At 39.2% G+C, this 14,541-nt stretch overlaps 2 protein-coding genes across 2 annotated transcripts; one reads left to right on the top strand and one right to left on the bottom strand.

Moving 5' to 3' along the window:
* Positions 1–828: 828 nt before the first annotated feature.
* On the bottom strand, positions 829–2,190 carry LOC122070681 (probable glutathione S-transferase). Its single transcript, XM_042634882.1, has 2 exons — positions 1,845–2,190; positions 829–1,473 (listed from the first exon to the last, which is right to left on the bottom strand). Exons 1-2 carry the CDS (start codon positions 2,154–2,156, stop codon positions 1,114–1,116), a joined length of 672 nt encoding a protein of 223 aa, XP_042490816.1. The 5' UTR covers positions 2,157–2,190; the 3' UTR covers positions 829–1,113.
* A 10,078-nt stretch (positions 2,191–12,268) lies between these two features.
* Positions 12,269–14,263, top strand: LOC122070683 (zinc finger CCCH domain-containing protein 18-like). Its single transcript, XM_042634883.1, has 2 exons — positions 12,269–13,244; positions 13,521–14,263. The coding sequence occupies exons 1-2, from the start codon at positions 12,425–12,427 to the stop codon at positions 14,084–14,086; spliced, it is 1,386 nt and encodes a 461-aa protein (XP_042490817.1). The 5' UTR covers positions 12,269–12,424; the 3' UTR covers positions 14,087–14,263.
* The last annotated feature ends 278 nt before the right edge of the window (positions 14,264–14,541 follow it).

The raw sequence follows: 14,541 nt of genomic DNA, 5'->3' as shown, positions 1-14,541 counted from the left end.
ATTGATGTAATGATCTAAACCCTGCTTCAACTAAAGTGATCAAGCAGTCACCCACTTTCCAAATACAGAAGTGCATCATTTTGAGGCTTGAGAAATTTCATCTTGGTTAACAAATTTTTAATTAAATCTTTACATTTTCGACAAGAGAAAAGAAATTTAAATACACCTTTTCTCCCATGGATGAAGAATATAATTCTACTGCAAAAATACAACCGCATGTGTTGAGTCCTCTTTCCAGTTACATCTGCAACTTCTTTGACACACCAAAGATTTCCCCTTGTGAACAGTGTTAGATTTTAAAGGGCAATTCACTCTTGTTTCAGAGATGTCAGTGAGGCCCAGATGACAATGAGCACAATGGAGGCCAATCCATGGCTTGGCAACTCCAGCTAGTTAGACTCTCACATTAAGAGTTGAGACAACATGTTGACTCCTGCTGCAAGTCAACTGAATCAACTCATGGACTCGAGTGAAGAATTAGCCGAAAGAGGAAATGGGAAGGGACAATAATGATACAAAATAGTATATTATTAGTAAATTGGAACCACACCCTCTGCTTAGTTTGGTCTGAAATTTTATGAAAGATGGGTGCTGAGTCCACCATCATATCAATCCATGTACATAATGCCACATGGCAGGTAAAAAACTCTACCTAGTGAAGCCAGGGTTTAACCCCTCTCCCCCCACCCAAAAAAAAAAAAGGTTCTGAATCAGTAAATTTGGCTTACAATCATGTGCTCTTTAGGCCTTGATCAATTTTTTTCTAGGGAGAGAGTTCCCCATGCCACCAATGATGGTTGGGGGAGTAAAAAAAATTATGGACCGAGTTTCCCTGCACCTATGGTGAATGGATTCCCATTCAACACAGGTGATCAGGGCTGTGCAAGGTGGGGGGGAGGGGACGCAGTTTCTGAACCCTAGGATCACATGATGAACCTCATCGTGCAGTCAAGGGAAACTTTGTCCAAAAATTACTGTGAGAGGGCATACAGTATTTATTTATTTATTTTTTTGAACAACAGACTAAAAACTTATTAAGCATACAGTAGATTGTCTTTGTGGGAAAGAAAACCTATAGAGAGTAAAAGCAAACAACTTAAGAATAGTAGAACACTAGTTTTTGGCAGATGCAGAAAGTTTTTCCATCCGTTGCTTTAAAGAGATAAACATTTGATCACGATCAGGCAGGTTCTCTTTGATCACAGGAACTTCCTTAAAATTATGTATCCAAGCATGCAAGCGAGGAAACGTATGGGCTTCCACCCATTTCTGATCTAATATGTCTTCCATCACTCCCAACCAATGAGCAATCCCTCCTAAGGCTAAGTCCGCTAATCCAATAGTCTCTCCACCAAAGAATTTCTTCTCTCCAAGACCATGTTCTTCAATGGTTCTCAACACTTCCAAGCACTCTTTTATTGATTTCTCTTGTTTTTCTCCTACTGTGGCAAACATTGTCCAAATGCTTGAACTCTATTAAGAACAAAACAAACAGCACCTTAGTTTATCATACTTTAGCCTTAGATGAGCCAAAAGAAAGTGACCACAACTGAAATAAAAGATTAAAATATAAAGAAAACTAAAACAGAAGGCCTAGAGCAGCTCCCGTCTATGCTTAAAATCATCATTCAAAAACTCGCCGAATTTTTGTGAATTTCAACATGTCTGACAAAATTGGAAGCAAAATCCAGACCGAAATTTCGCTCATTTTGATTACAAAAATGCACTATTTCATCGAAATTTTGGTCTTTTCAAATGCTGCCTCCCCAAATGGCATAAAAAGAAGTATAAAGAAAACAGAAAACAGAAGGTCTAGCTAAGGTAGCTGCTGTCCATGTATTTACCTTATCTTCAGCAAATTTAGCCCAAAATCGAGCTATGGCTCTCTCGTAAGGATCACTTGGGAGCAAGGGATTCTCAGGCCATGTTTCTTCAATGTATTCAAGGATGACAATGGACTCCACAACTGGTTTTCCTCCATGAAGGAGTACTGGGATCTTCTTGTAAATTGGGTTGTACTGTAAAAGCAAGGCACTCTTGTTGAACAAATCCTCTTCAATGTATTCATAGTCTAACCCCTTTAGTTTCAGAGCCCATATGACTCTGCAGCTAAATGGGCTACACCAATATCCAAATAGCTTTAGTTCTTCTCCCATGTTGAGAAAGTGAGAGGACAAAGATGATATTGAAAGGCCTGTGAACTCCTCCTGAACTGATTTATATATAGTGATTGATGAACTGAGCTTTCATGGGCAGTGGTCTTCCATTTTTTTTTCTATATTATGTCAGGAACAGTGTCAAGACGACGATCTTGACTTTAGATTAGATTTTTCCACATTAAATGAATGCTTACGTTTGTTGATACGCATGCATAGGTTTAGTGATCAATTGGGTCGCAAATTAGCCAACAACTGCCTAGTGCAGTTGGTGAAGTTGTTGTGCGCTAAGGCCCCGCTCACCATGAAGTTTCAAGTTTGAGCCTCTTGATGCCACATTGCCTTCTCCCGAATTTAAATCTACTGCATGTACGTTCACCTGGACATACATGTGAGGATCCAACACTTATCTCATTTCTTGCCACTAAAAGAATCCAAATTAACTCCCTTACCTCGCTCCCTTCCCCTTCTATAGAATAGGTACCAATATTATAATTAAAAAAAAAAAAAATACTCAGCTGGTGACATGTAGATTTTGTTGATTGACACTTGCCATACGGTGCATATGAATGTAAGTGACTAATTGAGCATCCGCTTTCTTTGTTACATCATGAGTCTACAAGGCTTTCTCATTTCAATGCTCACCCTTCTGAATCTTTAGTAGGGACCTTTAGTATTTTGATTAGAGTTAAGGGTTGCAAGAGATCAGAGCATACCACCCTGCCATAGTCGCGACTATGTTTATAGTCACGACTATTGTCATATTCAACAAGGTTGAAACTTCTACAAAAAACTTCAAATTGGGAGGGCGATCCTCTCAGTGAATTGACCGTACCCCAAACTGACATAGGTGAACAAGTATATTATACCAAGGCACTTGAGAGAACTAGGTAGAATTCAAAAAAATAACCCCGTAATTTCGGGAGAAAGGGTGCTCTCCCATCTTTTGATTAGGAAAGAGTCGAAAGACTCTACATCCATCTCACACGAAAATTTTTAACCTCAAATAATTGAAAAAAAAAAGATTATAAAATGTGTTTAAAATTTAATTATATATTAAGAATATCATTTCACTATAAATGGAATCTAAGTGGTATTTTAATATTACATCACTTTGAGGCACCTATGTTAGCTTTGGTTGAAACTTCACAAATGAGATGAGTGTGGGGTCCACTATAACATGCAACAACCCATACCTACTAAATGACAAGTGGTGAGCATTGTCAAATAATTTCTTGTCACCCACACACCAAATGACATGTGACATTCAACGATAACCTAAGGTGGGGACGTGATATTCAATCTGGTCTGCTACAATGAATGGAAAAAAATTTACTGAAATATAAAATCATGAACATTTATATAGAAGTCCAAAAGCAATTCTACTAACTACAACTTGATCAGCTGAGTTTCTTGGCACCTTCACAAGACCCGACATTCATACATAAAAGTCACTAAAGTTAAAATTATGTTCACATTAAGATTATGGAAAGAAGAATGCTACTTCGTCTTGTGTAAAGGTGTCAAATAGTCGATTGAATTTGGTTTGGGTCGAGCTAAATTGCTTTTAATCTAGGGATGAGGGAGATCAAAATCAATCCATTAAGGGATATCAGTTTTCGGTCGGTTTCAGTTTTGGTCCGCTTTGGTTTTGATTTATTTTAGTTTTTTCAATATCCGATTAATACCGATTTAGATCAGTTTATTGTCGGACTTGAATCATAATAAAATCTTACACTCATAGCATGTAGTGATGAAAGATTTGATGAAAACACTTTAAATTTGTAAATAAATCATGGTTTGTTATTGTAAGGGAAAGATAACTAACATTGAAACCAATGGGTAACTAATTACTAAGAAGATAACTAATATTAAATCAAAAAATGAATCATATTATAAAATCATTCATTTAACTATTCAATTAATTTGTATAATGAACAAGGAGATCAATGGAAGCGTTGTTACAATTTACAAATCAATTCCCCTATTCATAACCTTATATTAATTGGTTTGAAACAATTCTCCTTACAACAAAAAATATTCTCACTAATATTGTAAAAAATGGATAATCAATTCACTTATTTATAATCCATAATCACTTTTTTTTTATCGATTTCATTCCGTTTGGTTATTGGTCAATTCGGTTTCGATCGATTTTCAGTCAATCACAGCATACCTCAGTCCAAAACCAATCCAATAAGGATCAGTTTGGTTAGGTCTGGGTTTTTTTGATCAGTTTTGATCGATTTTATAGGTTCAGCTAGGTTTTGTTACCCCTAGTTGTGTGGCTCTTGTACCAGTGCGTGAGCCAATGAGAGGCACACAGGGGTATCAAAAGGGGTGGATTTTTGTGTTTCATAGGGATAGGGCGATCATTTCGCTCCCCTCTGTGTCTAGGTATAAGGGTCACATGACTGGGTAGTGTTTTTTTCCCCTTAGCTTATATATCATGGGAGTGTCTAAATGACACCCCCTATTCATTTATTTGTCCCTTGTTATATTTTAAAAACCATTTAATTTAGTTTCTAAAATGAGGGTAAATTTATCATTTCACATGGGAATTACTACAACTGCATGAAATATTACATAAAATGGTTTTCAGTTTTTTATGCAAATAATTTTTTTTTCTAACAACGGGTATCCAAGCCTTTTACATGGACAGGGTCATTTCGAGGTTGAATGAAAACCATTCAACTTTCATTAAAAGCAGTGAAGAGCACTAACACTACAACAACGGAGATCTATAACTGTGGCTTTTTCCACAGTAAAAGGTATAAAAATCCACAGCAGTAGGCTATAGTTGCGGATTACCTACAACTTGCTATCCGCAGTTACAAGTATCGTTGCTAAGTTTGTAACTACGGATTTCACACCGTAGGGACAAGATACTCTATAGCTGTGGATATTTAATTGCGAAAATTTTCACAGTAAATCTATTGTTGCGGATTTATAAGTGTAAATTTTTTTCATAGCAAATTTATAGTTGTGGATTTTTAACTGTGAATTTTTTTCCACAGCAAAGTTATAGCTCCAGATATGTTGTTGCAAATGTTTCCACAATAAATCTATTGCTGCGGAATTCTAATTGCGCGTTTTTTCCACAGGAAATCTATAGGTGTGATAGTCATTGAATCATGGTCTTGGATTTTATTCACAAGGCTAACATTTTCTTGTCTTGTGGATTGTGTATAAGGGAAAAGTCTTTTTAAGCAACTTGCGTATACTATGTCTCCTCACATAAGTTATTATGTTAATTATTTATAGAAATAATAATAATAATTTTAAAAAAAATATGTGTGTGGGTGTAGGGTACCTACTTTTTTATAGAAATTTCTACCTAAATCATGTGTATAAAAAAAAAGGCGAATGTTTTCCTTCACCTATGGATTAAGGTTCAACCACCATCCTAGGGTCATTATTACTCTCCCCTATTGTACTAAGTCAATAATACTTCCCGTTGCAAAGCATTATTGTAATATCCCGCTTCTTAAACCCGGTCTGATTTCGCTATTTGAACCGGTTAACCATGCAGGAACCGAGCCAGAGGATATTAGAGCGGGTTCCTTATGAGCTATGATGACACGGGTGACCTTAAACACCGGCTGGCCCGACAAGTCCGAGCCAGTGCCAGAAGAGACGGGAGTGCCCAAACCGTGTACGTGCACCTACCATAAGGCTATGTACGGATAAAACAGGTATTATATCCGTATTTTTAGGTATATACGTATGCTACATCGTATGCCTGGGGTGGGGTTCGTGCCGAGGTCCGAACCCGATCAAAATCCCAAGTTTTGGCTCTCAGGCGGGTATAACAGGTGGGTACACCCACCCACCTGAGTGACCCATCCAAGACTATTCACTTAATTAGGAATAGTATATAAGACTTAATGATTTCTTTTCTTTCCATTTATTACCCTCGTACGTTTGGTGAGAAAGTAAAGAGGAGAGAGAAAAGAGAGGGAAGAAGAAAGGAAGAGGAAGAAAGGAAGGATTTCAGTGGCGCCGAAGCTAGATCTTGCCATTCCGGTGCCGGGAGAGTAATCTTCAACTCTAGATCTACAGTTGGAGGTAAGAAAAGTTGGGTTTTATGAACATTCACCATACCCAAGCTTTAAACCCTTGATTCGAGTATGGTTTCTTGAGATCTTGTAAATACCCTTTGAAATGATGAATCTAAGGTTTAATAGATGATTTATGTGTTGATCTTGAAGGATTTGAAGAGATATTGACAAGGTAGAAGAAGCATTGTGAGTTGGAAGTGATTTGAAGGGTTTGAAGTCATTTTTGGGCAAAGAAGGTAAGATGGTTTCCCTCACTTGAATCTAACCTAGATCTAGGTTAGAACCATCCTATAGGACTTCAAAGGTGTGAAGAATGGGTGGGGGAAAGCCCCATTTGATTCCCCAAAGGATGGAGAAAATGGGGAAGAAACAGAGTCATTCCTGCCAAAATCGGTGGGTACAACTGGCGGCTACCTACCCGCCTGAGAGTACCCACCTGAGAAGGCAGGGGGTCCCTGGCCAAACCGGTGGGTACAACCGGTGGGTATAACCGGCGGGTACCTACCCGCCGGTCATAACCGGTGGGTATAACCGGTGGGTAGACAGCCCACCTGTCTTACCCACCTGTGTGGCCCCGAAGGTGATCCTTATGTCCGATCGAACCCAAATCGGACGTGTGACCTTCTTTTGACGTTCTAAACACGATTTTGATATCGGATTTCATTAATTTTGATTCTAAAATGGTGAAGTACTAACCCCGCTCAATTATGTTAGGTTCACCAAATCCTACCCGATTCGCTCCGGATCTCACCCGTACCGAACGGGAGTCCTTGTACGCTACAAGTAAGTGGAGAGAGGACGTTTGGCCTTGTTTCAAGGCATTTGTTTGGCATTCATATAACTATATCTAATCTAGTCATGTCATCATGAATATGCTATATAGATTAGTCATTCCACTCATTGATGTGCATATATGCTATGTTTACTTTTCAAATGCCAATTGAATGAGATGTTTATATGTTGAATGTGGACATCATGGAGCATAATGCATTGATAGACTAGATGCCGTGGTCGGCTTGGAAACGAATGCATTGGTGGCCCGTGGTATGGGACACGGAGGCACTATGCAGTCCTACTGTCATATAGGAGCATGCGGTATTAGGATTATCACCATCCCGTGCTACGACCCTTCCCAACAGGGGTTAAGGTGTTGGGTTGCCATTTTGGGGGAAGCAGGGGTCGCGGTTGTCGGACACTGTGGCGGTTAGGCATTACGCCCGGCGAGTCATGTAGGACAGTCGGCAACCCCGGTGGTACATTCAAGAGGGCCAATCGTACTGCTTTTAAATTGCTGGAGTCAGCACCTTTATTTCAGTTATTTACATTTCTGTTGAGAGCCGGTGGACGGCATTGTCTTTACTTTTCCGAGTACTCACGGTGGGCCTTCTCCAATAGCCCTATGGGCCTATCGCGGGAGGGAGTTCATGGCTCGTACCCTGAGTATACGCTCACCGTGGTTGTAGTAGCACTAAAACCAAAGACTTAGTAATGTTGTTTAGGTGGATGTGAATTAAAATGAATAGCATGGCATGTAGTGCATATGATGTGTTGTGATGTGTGGACTGTTGTGTGTGGTCCACCTCTCTACTTACTGGGCTAGTGAGCTCATTCCGCGTGTACACCCCCTTTTAGATGATTTTGTAGGTCATACATCTGAGGAGCATGGGGTGGGTCCCACAGTCGGGTTTCCTGAAGAGGACTGGTGGACCCCTGAGGAGTTTGAGCACGGCGTAGACTGCTCGTGTGAGAGCTGTGCTGCGGGACAGCAGTTCTGAGGCCGAGCTGAGCTCCACCCTGGAGGCCGTGCTGATCTCCACTTCTGAGGCCGAGCTGAGCTCTTCTATGTGATGCCGAGCTGGGCACAACCCTTGATGCCGAGCTGAGCTCCAGCCTTGATACCGAGCCGAGCTGTGTACTCTGATGATTTTGATGATTTCCTGTATATACTTGATATTTGAACTTTATTCTTTTTGCGTATATATCATGCCTTCGGGCCCAAATGTATATAATTATTGTATCACCATTTGGGTATCAGGTATATGGGAATTATTTACAGGTAAAACTTAGTCTTCCGCTGATCTGATAAATTGATGTTAGTGTGTGTATGCTGTGGTGGAATACAGTATCTGATGATCCTGGCAGGTTTGAGTTAACCGGTGTTAACTCGGTCACCGCTCCGGTTCAGTGCGAACGGGGTGTGACAGTAATGGTTAAAACAATAGGGTAAACTGCAGGGGCGGCCAGTGTAATTATCCCAAGATATAATAATTATTTTTTTTATCTATCTTTTTTCTCTTCCTATTTCATCTTTTTCTCATAGAATTCCACCCGACCTCCATTTTTCTCTTTTTCCCATAGAATCGTACTCTATTAAAAATTATATATTCCACTATTTCCTTTCCTACTCTTTCCTTATCAATACAACCCACAACATATGGGACCCACCCTCACAAGTTTTCCACCCCTTTCTATCTTTCAAACAAATAGTGCCTTAAAAAGTTTTTTACTTTTAGTGGCAGAAAATTATTACCAGGTAAAAGTAACTATTTTTTAATAAAATACCTTTCCGCTGCTATATAATTTATTTTCATAATAAAAATAATAGAATTTTAATTAAATAATAATATTCATGGTGGTTTTTAAATTGCTTGTTATTAATTTTTTGACTTAGAACAATGGAAGAAACTACAGCCATAGAGCACTTTTCTTGCAGTGGAACCTTTGTTTTTATACAGTCTTCGAGCAAAGAAAGTGAATTGTGCGAAACTAACATCCGAAACACAAATAACTAATGATCCTTATTTGCCCTCTACACAACAATATTATACTATCTTTGCAAACATAATTTCCAATTGATTTTCAAAGTTTTGTATCTCAATGTGGAAAATGGAATTGGATTAAAACTTTACAAATAAATAGATGATGGTAGATATAATATATTCACAAAATTTAAGTACTTTGTTTTTTTTTTTTCTTTTTTTGCCCGAATGAATTATATGGCCGATATTTGGCACTACGAAAGAAACCCAATGCCCTTTTCCAATGTGAATATGCAACATATTACTTCTTGAAGGTGTGTTTGGAGACCTACAGCAAGTAAATGGTCAGGATCAACTTTAAAAAATCTAGTTAAAGTTCCCTCTTGACAATGGTCATTCAAAATATTTGGGTCTCCCTTTTGAATTTGATGTCTCTATAGCTGAAATCTCCATGGAGATTTCTCTGAAAACCAGCAATCGGATTCATTGTTGGAAAAATCATTTTCTTTCGTATTCTGGCCGTGAGACTCTTAATAGATCAACGGCGTGTGTTCTTCCAAATTTTGCATACTCTCACTTCTCTCTCCTAGTTTCTCCCATGATGATGCCAAGAAATTGATGTCAATTTTCTTTGGGGGGGCAAAAGGGAGGAAAGAAGCAGCTTTATTGGATCTCATGGTCTCAATTGTGTCGTTCTAAGGAACAAGGAGGAATTGGTAATCGAGATCCTATTCTGTAAAATAGGGCTCTGCTATTTAAGGTGGCAATGGCGTTTGTGGGAGAATCCAGATTCACTATGGGCCAAATTTATTAAAATAATATATTATCCCAAATCTGATTTCCTTAAGGCCAAGAAGGGTAACAAGCTATCGTGCTATGTTTTATAGGGTAAATCTATTCTCCACTTGATTTCACAGAGTGGGGTGGCACTGGCACCCCATGTGAGCAGAGGATGCAAACTCATAAAAGAGGCAGTTACAATAGATAGATTGGTGACCTCTCATTTCTAACCCTTGTTCCTCTTTTGATCAATTTAAAATTATAGACAACGTGAATATTCACTTTTGCCTTCGCCTAGGCGTTGCTTGGATTAAGACTCTAACTTAGCTTAAAAAGCAAGGGTGGCTTAACTGAAGCTACAACTTCATTCATGTCTTCTTCTCAACGAATGATCCAACCAAACATGGCAGTGTTTCGAGACGATCTAAATAGACAGAAATCTGACAACAGAAATCCAACCATCATGACACAAGTGTTATGTGATAAAACTTCAACAAATTCTTGGCAAGGAGTGTGCTCCTTCTTGAAGTAAAAAAAAATCCCATGGCAGCATCTGAAATGAACCTATCGAACTTGAAGATCTCTTCTAACAGTGGCACCATGCCTAACAAGATTGAAAATTGCTTTCTCAAATTATTTTCTACCTTCTAAAGATACAAAGATGAGATAACTTGAAATAGGAGTGTAAGTTTGACCCTAATGGTCCAAATCTGTTTTAAGTTCGAAGGCAGATTTTTAACCTAAATGACGAGCTATGTTTGAAAAATACTGACCATGGTTAGGGTTGGGCCCGGCCCAACCCGTCCCTGATTTTAACTCTAAATTATATGATTATAAGCCTAAAATAATTTAAGATTATTTTGAATAATGAAATCTAGGGCATTAATTCTTAGGGTCAGGTGCACTTCATAATTTTAATTATATATAGTTCATTTCATCTATTGTGCTTTTTTTTTCTTTTCTTTCTTAATGTATAGAACACAAATGGAAAAAATAGGGTTAATTAGGGTTAGCCCGACCTCAGCAAAATCATGTATATTTTTTTTCTTTATTATGGTTTTTTTGGAAAAATAATCACAACCCTTGGATCTACTTGAGACATGTTTCAATCACATACATAGCTATGGGCAAGACCTAAACGATGAGAAATAAGGATAGGAGCTGGATCCATTAGAGTGTCCATTGTAACAAAGCTACAAAGGTACCAAGATGGCCATCTTGTTTGTTTTTGGGAACAAATAAACAAAAAAGAAAATAAAATAAAAATATTTTATTTTCTTTAACTATTTAATTGTTAATAGAAAAGAACCAAAAGAAGTAAATTTTGTTCTAAATCTGAAAATCACATTGGGAATGATGATATTTGCTTTCTTTTCCCTACAATTTTTTTCTAAAATTGCAAATTTTATTTATTTTTTGAACTTTTTCCTTTTCTTTTCTTGATACGTTATCGTTATTTTTATTTTTTTCCTTTCACATTTATTGCCAACGAAGCACTGCCTAAAATTAAAGATCTAAAGTGGAAATAGGACTAGGGGCAAACGTGTCACGCTGTGCTGATAAAGCAACACATCTGGGTCCAGAGTACGTCCGATTCGAATCTTTTACCCGACACAAGATTCTAATTTAGCTGTGTTTGATCGGAACAGAATATAATCTATGGCCTACCATTTTGACTTTACAGTTCATTGGTCTCCATCATCAGCCCTTTTGAGATTGTGGGTCCCACGTTGAAAAGTCCAGCCTGGTTGGCTACACCACATTTGGATGGTTCCCATGCAGAGATAGACTTCCACGTATCAATCTGGTCTTCAAAATTTATCTATTCCCTTTTTACCGTGTGTATCCATCAAATAAAAACTCGCCACGCAAACACGTCAAAATCACGCCGCTGAGAAAAAGCTGTATCTCAATTTAGATAGCCTTCGCTTAGCTGTTTCCCATATTAATTACTCTCCCACTTGTTTACATTCAAAATTTTCTAAACCCTCTGCAAACAATCCACGTGTCAGCACCCAAATACCCTATCCATCAAAATCAACACGTGTTGAATTTGTATAACAGCACGATATGTGGCTGTAGCAAACTATACGGTTCCGTGATATTTAACCTTCTCAAGTGGGACCCACAGTGTCAGCGACAAACGAGAACACGTGTCGACAATGCAACCGTTATGACTCAGAATGTCAGGTTAAAAGCTAAAGTACGACACGTGGAGATGTCATGCGGTTTCTAACCACTGACGTATCGCCTACCACGTGGCGTTTCGAATTCATGCAGGCGTGCGGTCGTTGTTAAATTTTGTTATTTTTATTAAAAACAAATTAGGGAAACGTTTTCCCGCTAAACTCATACCGCTAATTAAGGTTTAATGGATTAACCATACTTATTGCTTCCGCTAAATATTGTGGATCCTCTTAGTTGTCAACAACCGTCCTTTTTCTCTCCTCAAATTCTGCCACTTGGCATCCTTTCCCTGTCTCTGAAGCCTTTTTATCTCTCTCGCTCTCCGTTGCTCTCACAAAAATCTGAATCCGAGGAAGGAGCTTAGAAAATTAAAACGCAGGGAAACCCTAGATATTTGTTTCGATGTCTTGACGGAGAGATCTGAAGGAACTGCTTGTGGTGGGTAATTTGCAGAGGTCATCGAAGCTCTAAGTTTGATTTAATGGCGACCACTTGTGAAATGATGGTGGAAGAAAACGATATTGAGCTGAGTTTGGGGCTTTCCCTAGGTGGGTGTTTCAGGAAATCGGAGAAATCGTTGGGGATTCAGCAGAAATCTTTGTCTTCTTCTGGAGTCGACGAGAAATCATCGGGCGAAATCGAAGCGGATCTCAGATCTAGCATGTATCCGATCTCTGGTGCAGTGTTTGGGGAAAAGAAGGAAGTAGAGATTGAAGGAGAAGTTTTGGATCCGCAAAGGAAGCGGGAGATTCAGGCGTTACGGCGTCAAGAGGCGAGGAAGAAGAGAGAGGAGAAGCAACAGAAGAAGGGGAGAGTCCGAGATCGGGAATCGATTGAGAATGAAACGAGTAGATCTGAACAGATCTGTAAATTGGTTAAAGTTTCCGATGGAGATGACCAACAAGATGTAAATCAACCGTCGGAACAGAGTCAGAGCCCTAACCCTTCTTCTGCATTTGCTCCGGTTGTGCCTATGCAATATTCTTTCCCGCAATACATTCCTTTTACCAATGGGTTTCCAATCCCTTATGCGGTGCCGTATTGGTCTGCTCCTCCGCCTCCTCCTTCCGCTTCCATTGGCGACGAAAAAAATGTATTTCAGCTGGTTGCTTGTAGGGCTTTTCGGCCGTTTCAGGAACAGAACTCGAATGCGAATCAGAACCGTTCGGGGAGCTACGATTCGGAGCAGAACGGAAGTAAATGTGATGGGGTGAAGCAATTGCAGTCCTCGCTTTGTTCCAGTGGATCGCTAGGGAGTGGTTCTTCCGGGGTTTCGGATTATCAGAGCACATCACACCAAGGTAAACACTTACATCTTCTGTTTTGTTTTTATTCTTATTTTTGCTGTATTTTGTGTGAATTTTTCAAGAGTTTTCAAGGATTTGTGGATGAAATCTACAGTTCTCCACTTGGTTGAATGAATTGTTAAATTGAATCACCATTGTCTCTGTTAAGGATTGCCACCAGTTCTTCCCAAGCCCCCTCCCCTCCCCCAATAAAATTGTTAGATATTCTCCATCGTTAGGTCATTAATAAATTTGGGATGAGATTAATCGTGAACCACTCTTATATTTCAGGGGGTTGCAGCAGGGACATGAGAAGCCATTCAAGTAGATCCGAATCAGAGCAGCCTCAACTTCATACCATGGTTGTGAACAATGCACAGGAACAAACAGAGCACAGTGCTTCATCTCAACCAACAGAACCCACCCAAGGCATTGAAGAACCAGAACAAAAAGCTGAGAAGATGGGTTCCTTAAGCCCCTCCTCCCAAACAAACCCAGGAAGAAGTGAGGGAAAACCCATTACAACTACTGACAACCTACCTCCTCGTTCTCCTACTCGACCCCCTCAACCACCAAGAGAAACCAAGGGGGAAGCCAACAAGCCTCCTAAGCCTCCCCAGCCTCAACACCCTAAGACACAGTCCTTGCCTCACATGCCATGTGTGTCCACAACAGGAAACGGCCCAAATGGGAAAACCATTACTGGGTTCTTGTACAGGTACAGTAAAACAGAAGTTAGCATCATGTGTGTCTGCCATGGAAGCCTCTTCACACCAGCCGAATTCGTGAAGCATGCAGGGGGCACAGATGTATCACATCCATTGAAGCATATAGTTGTGGTTCCATCCACATTTTAATGGAGTAGATTTATTAGATATTTTCTATTTGGTTTTTGTCATTTTATTGGGTTTTGGGGTTTTGTGGAGGGAGGAAACAGGGAAGCTAATTGTGATCAAGTAAGATTCAAAGAATTTTGTATAGTCAAGTTATATGAGACTTTTCCTTGCAAATGGCTGGAAAAGCCTTTTTCTTCATCATTGGTTTCTTTAATATTTCCTTGAACTCCATTTTCTTTCACTACAAGGTTTGTACATGAGATTCGTATTCGATATCATTGTATGTTGCTGTATCTCCATGGGCTGGGTAAATGATATTTTGGTCGAGGGCCCGAAAAAAAATTTAAATTTAAATTTAAATTGGCAAAAAGTTTCCCTAGTTGGGTGATATACTAGGGTTACAGTTTCACCCAAAAAAGAAAAGAACCACTAGGGTTAAGTGGGTGACACTTTTATGATATGTAGGGAATGATCAG

Source organism: Macadamia integrifolia, unplaced genomic scaffold (genome assembly GCF_013358625.1).
Source record: "Macadamia integrifolia cultivar HAES 741 unplaced genomic scaffold, SCU_Mint_v3 scaffold972, whole genome shotgun sequence".
NCBI lineage: Eukaryota > Viridiplantae > Streptophyta > Magnoliopsida > Proteales > Proteaceae > Macadamia > Macadamia integrifolia.
This window is presented reverse-complemented; position numbering and strand designations above follow the sequence as displayed.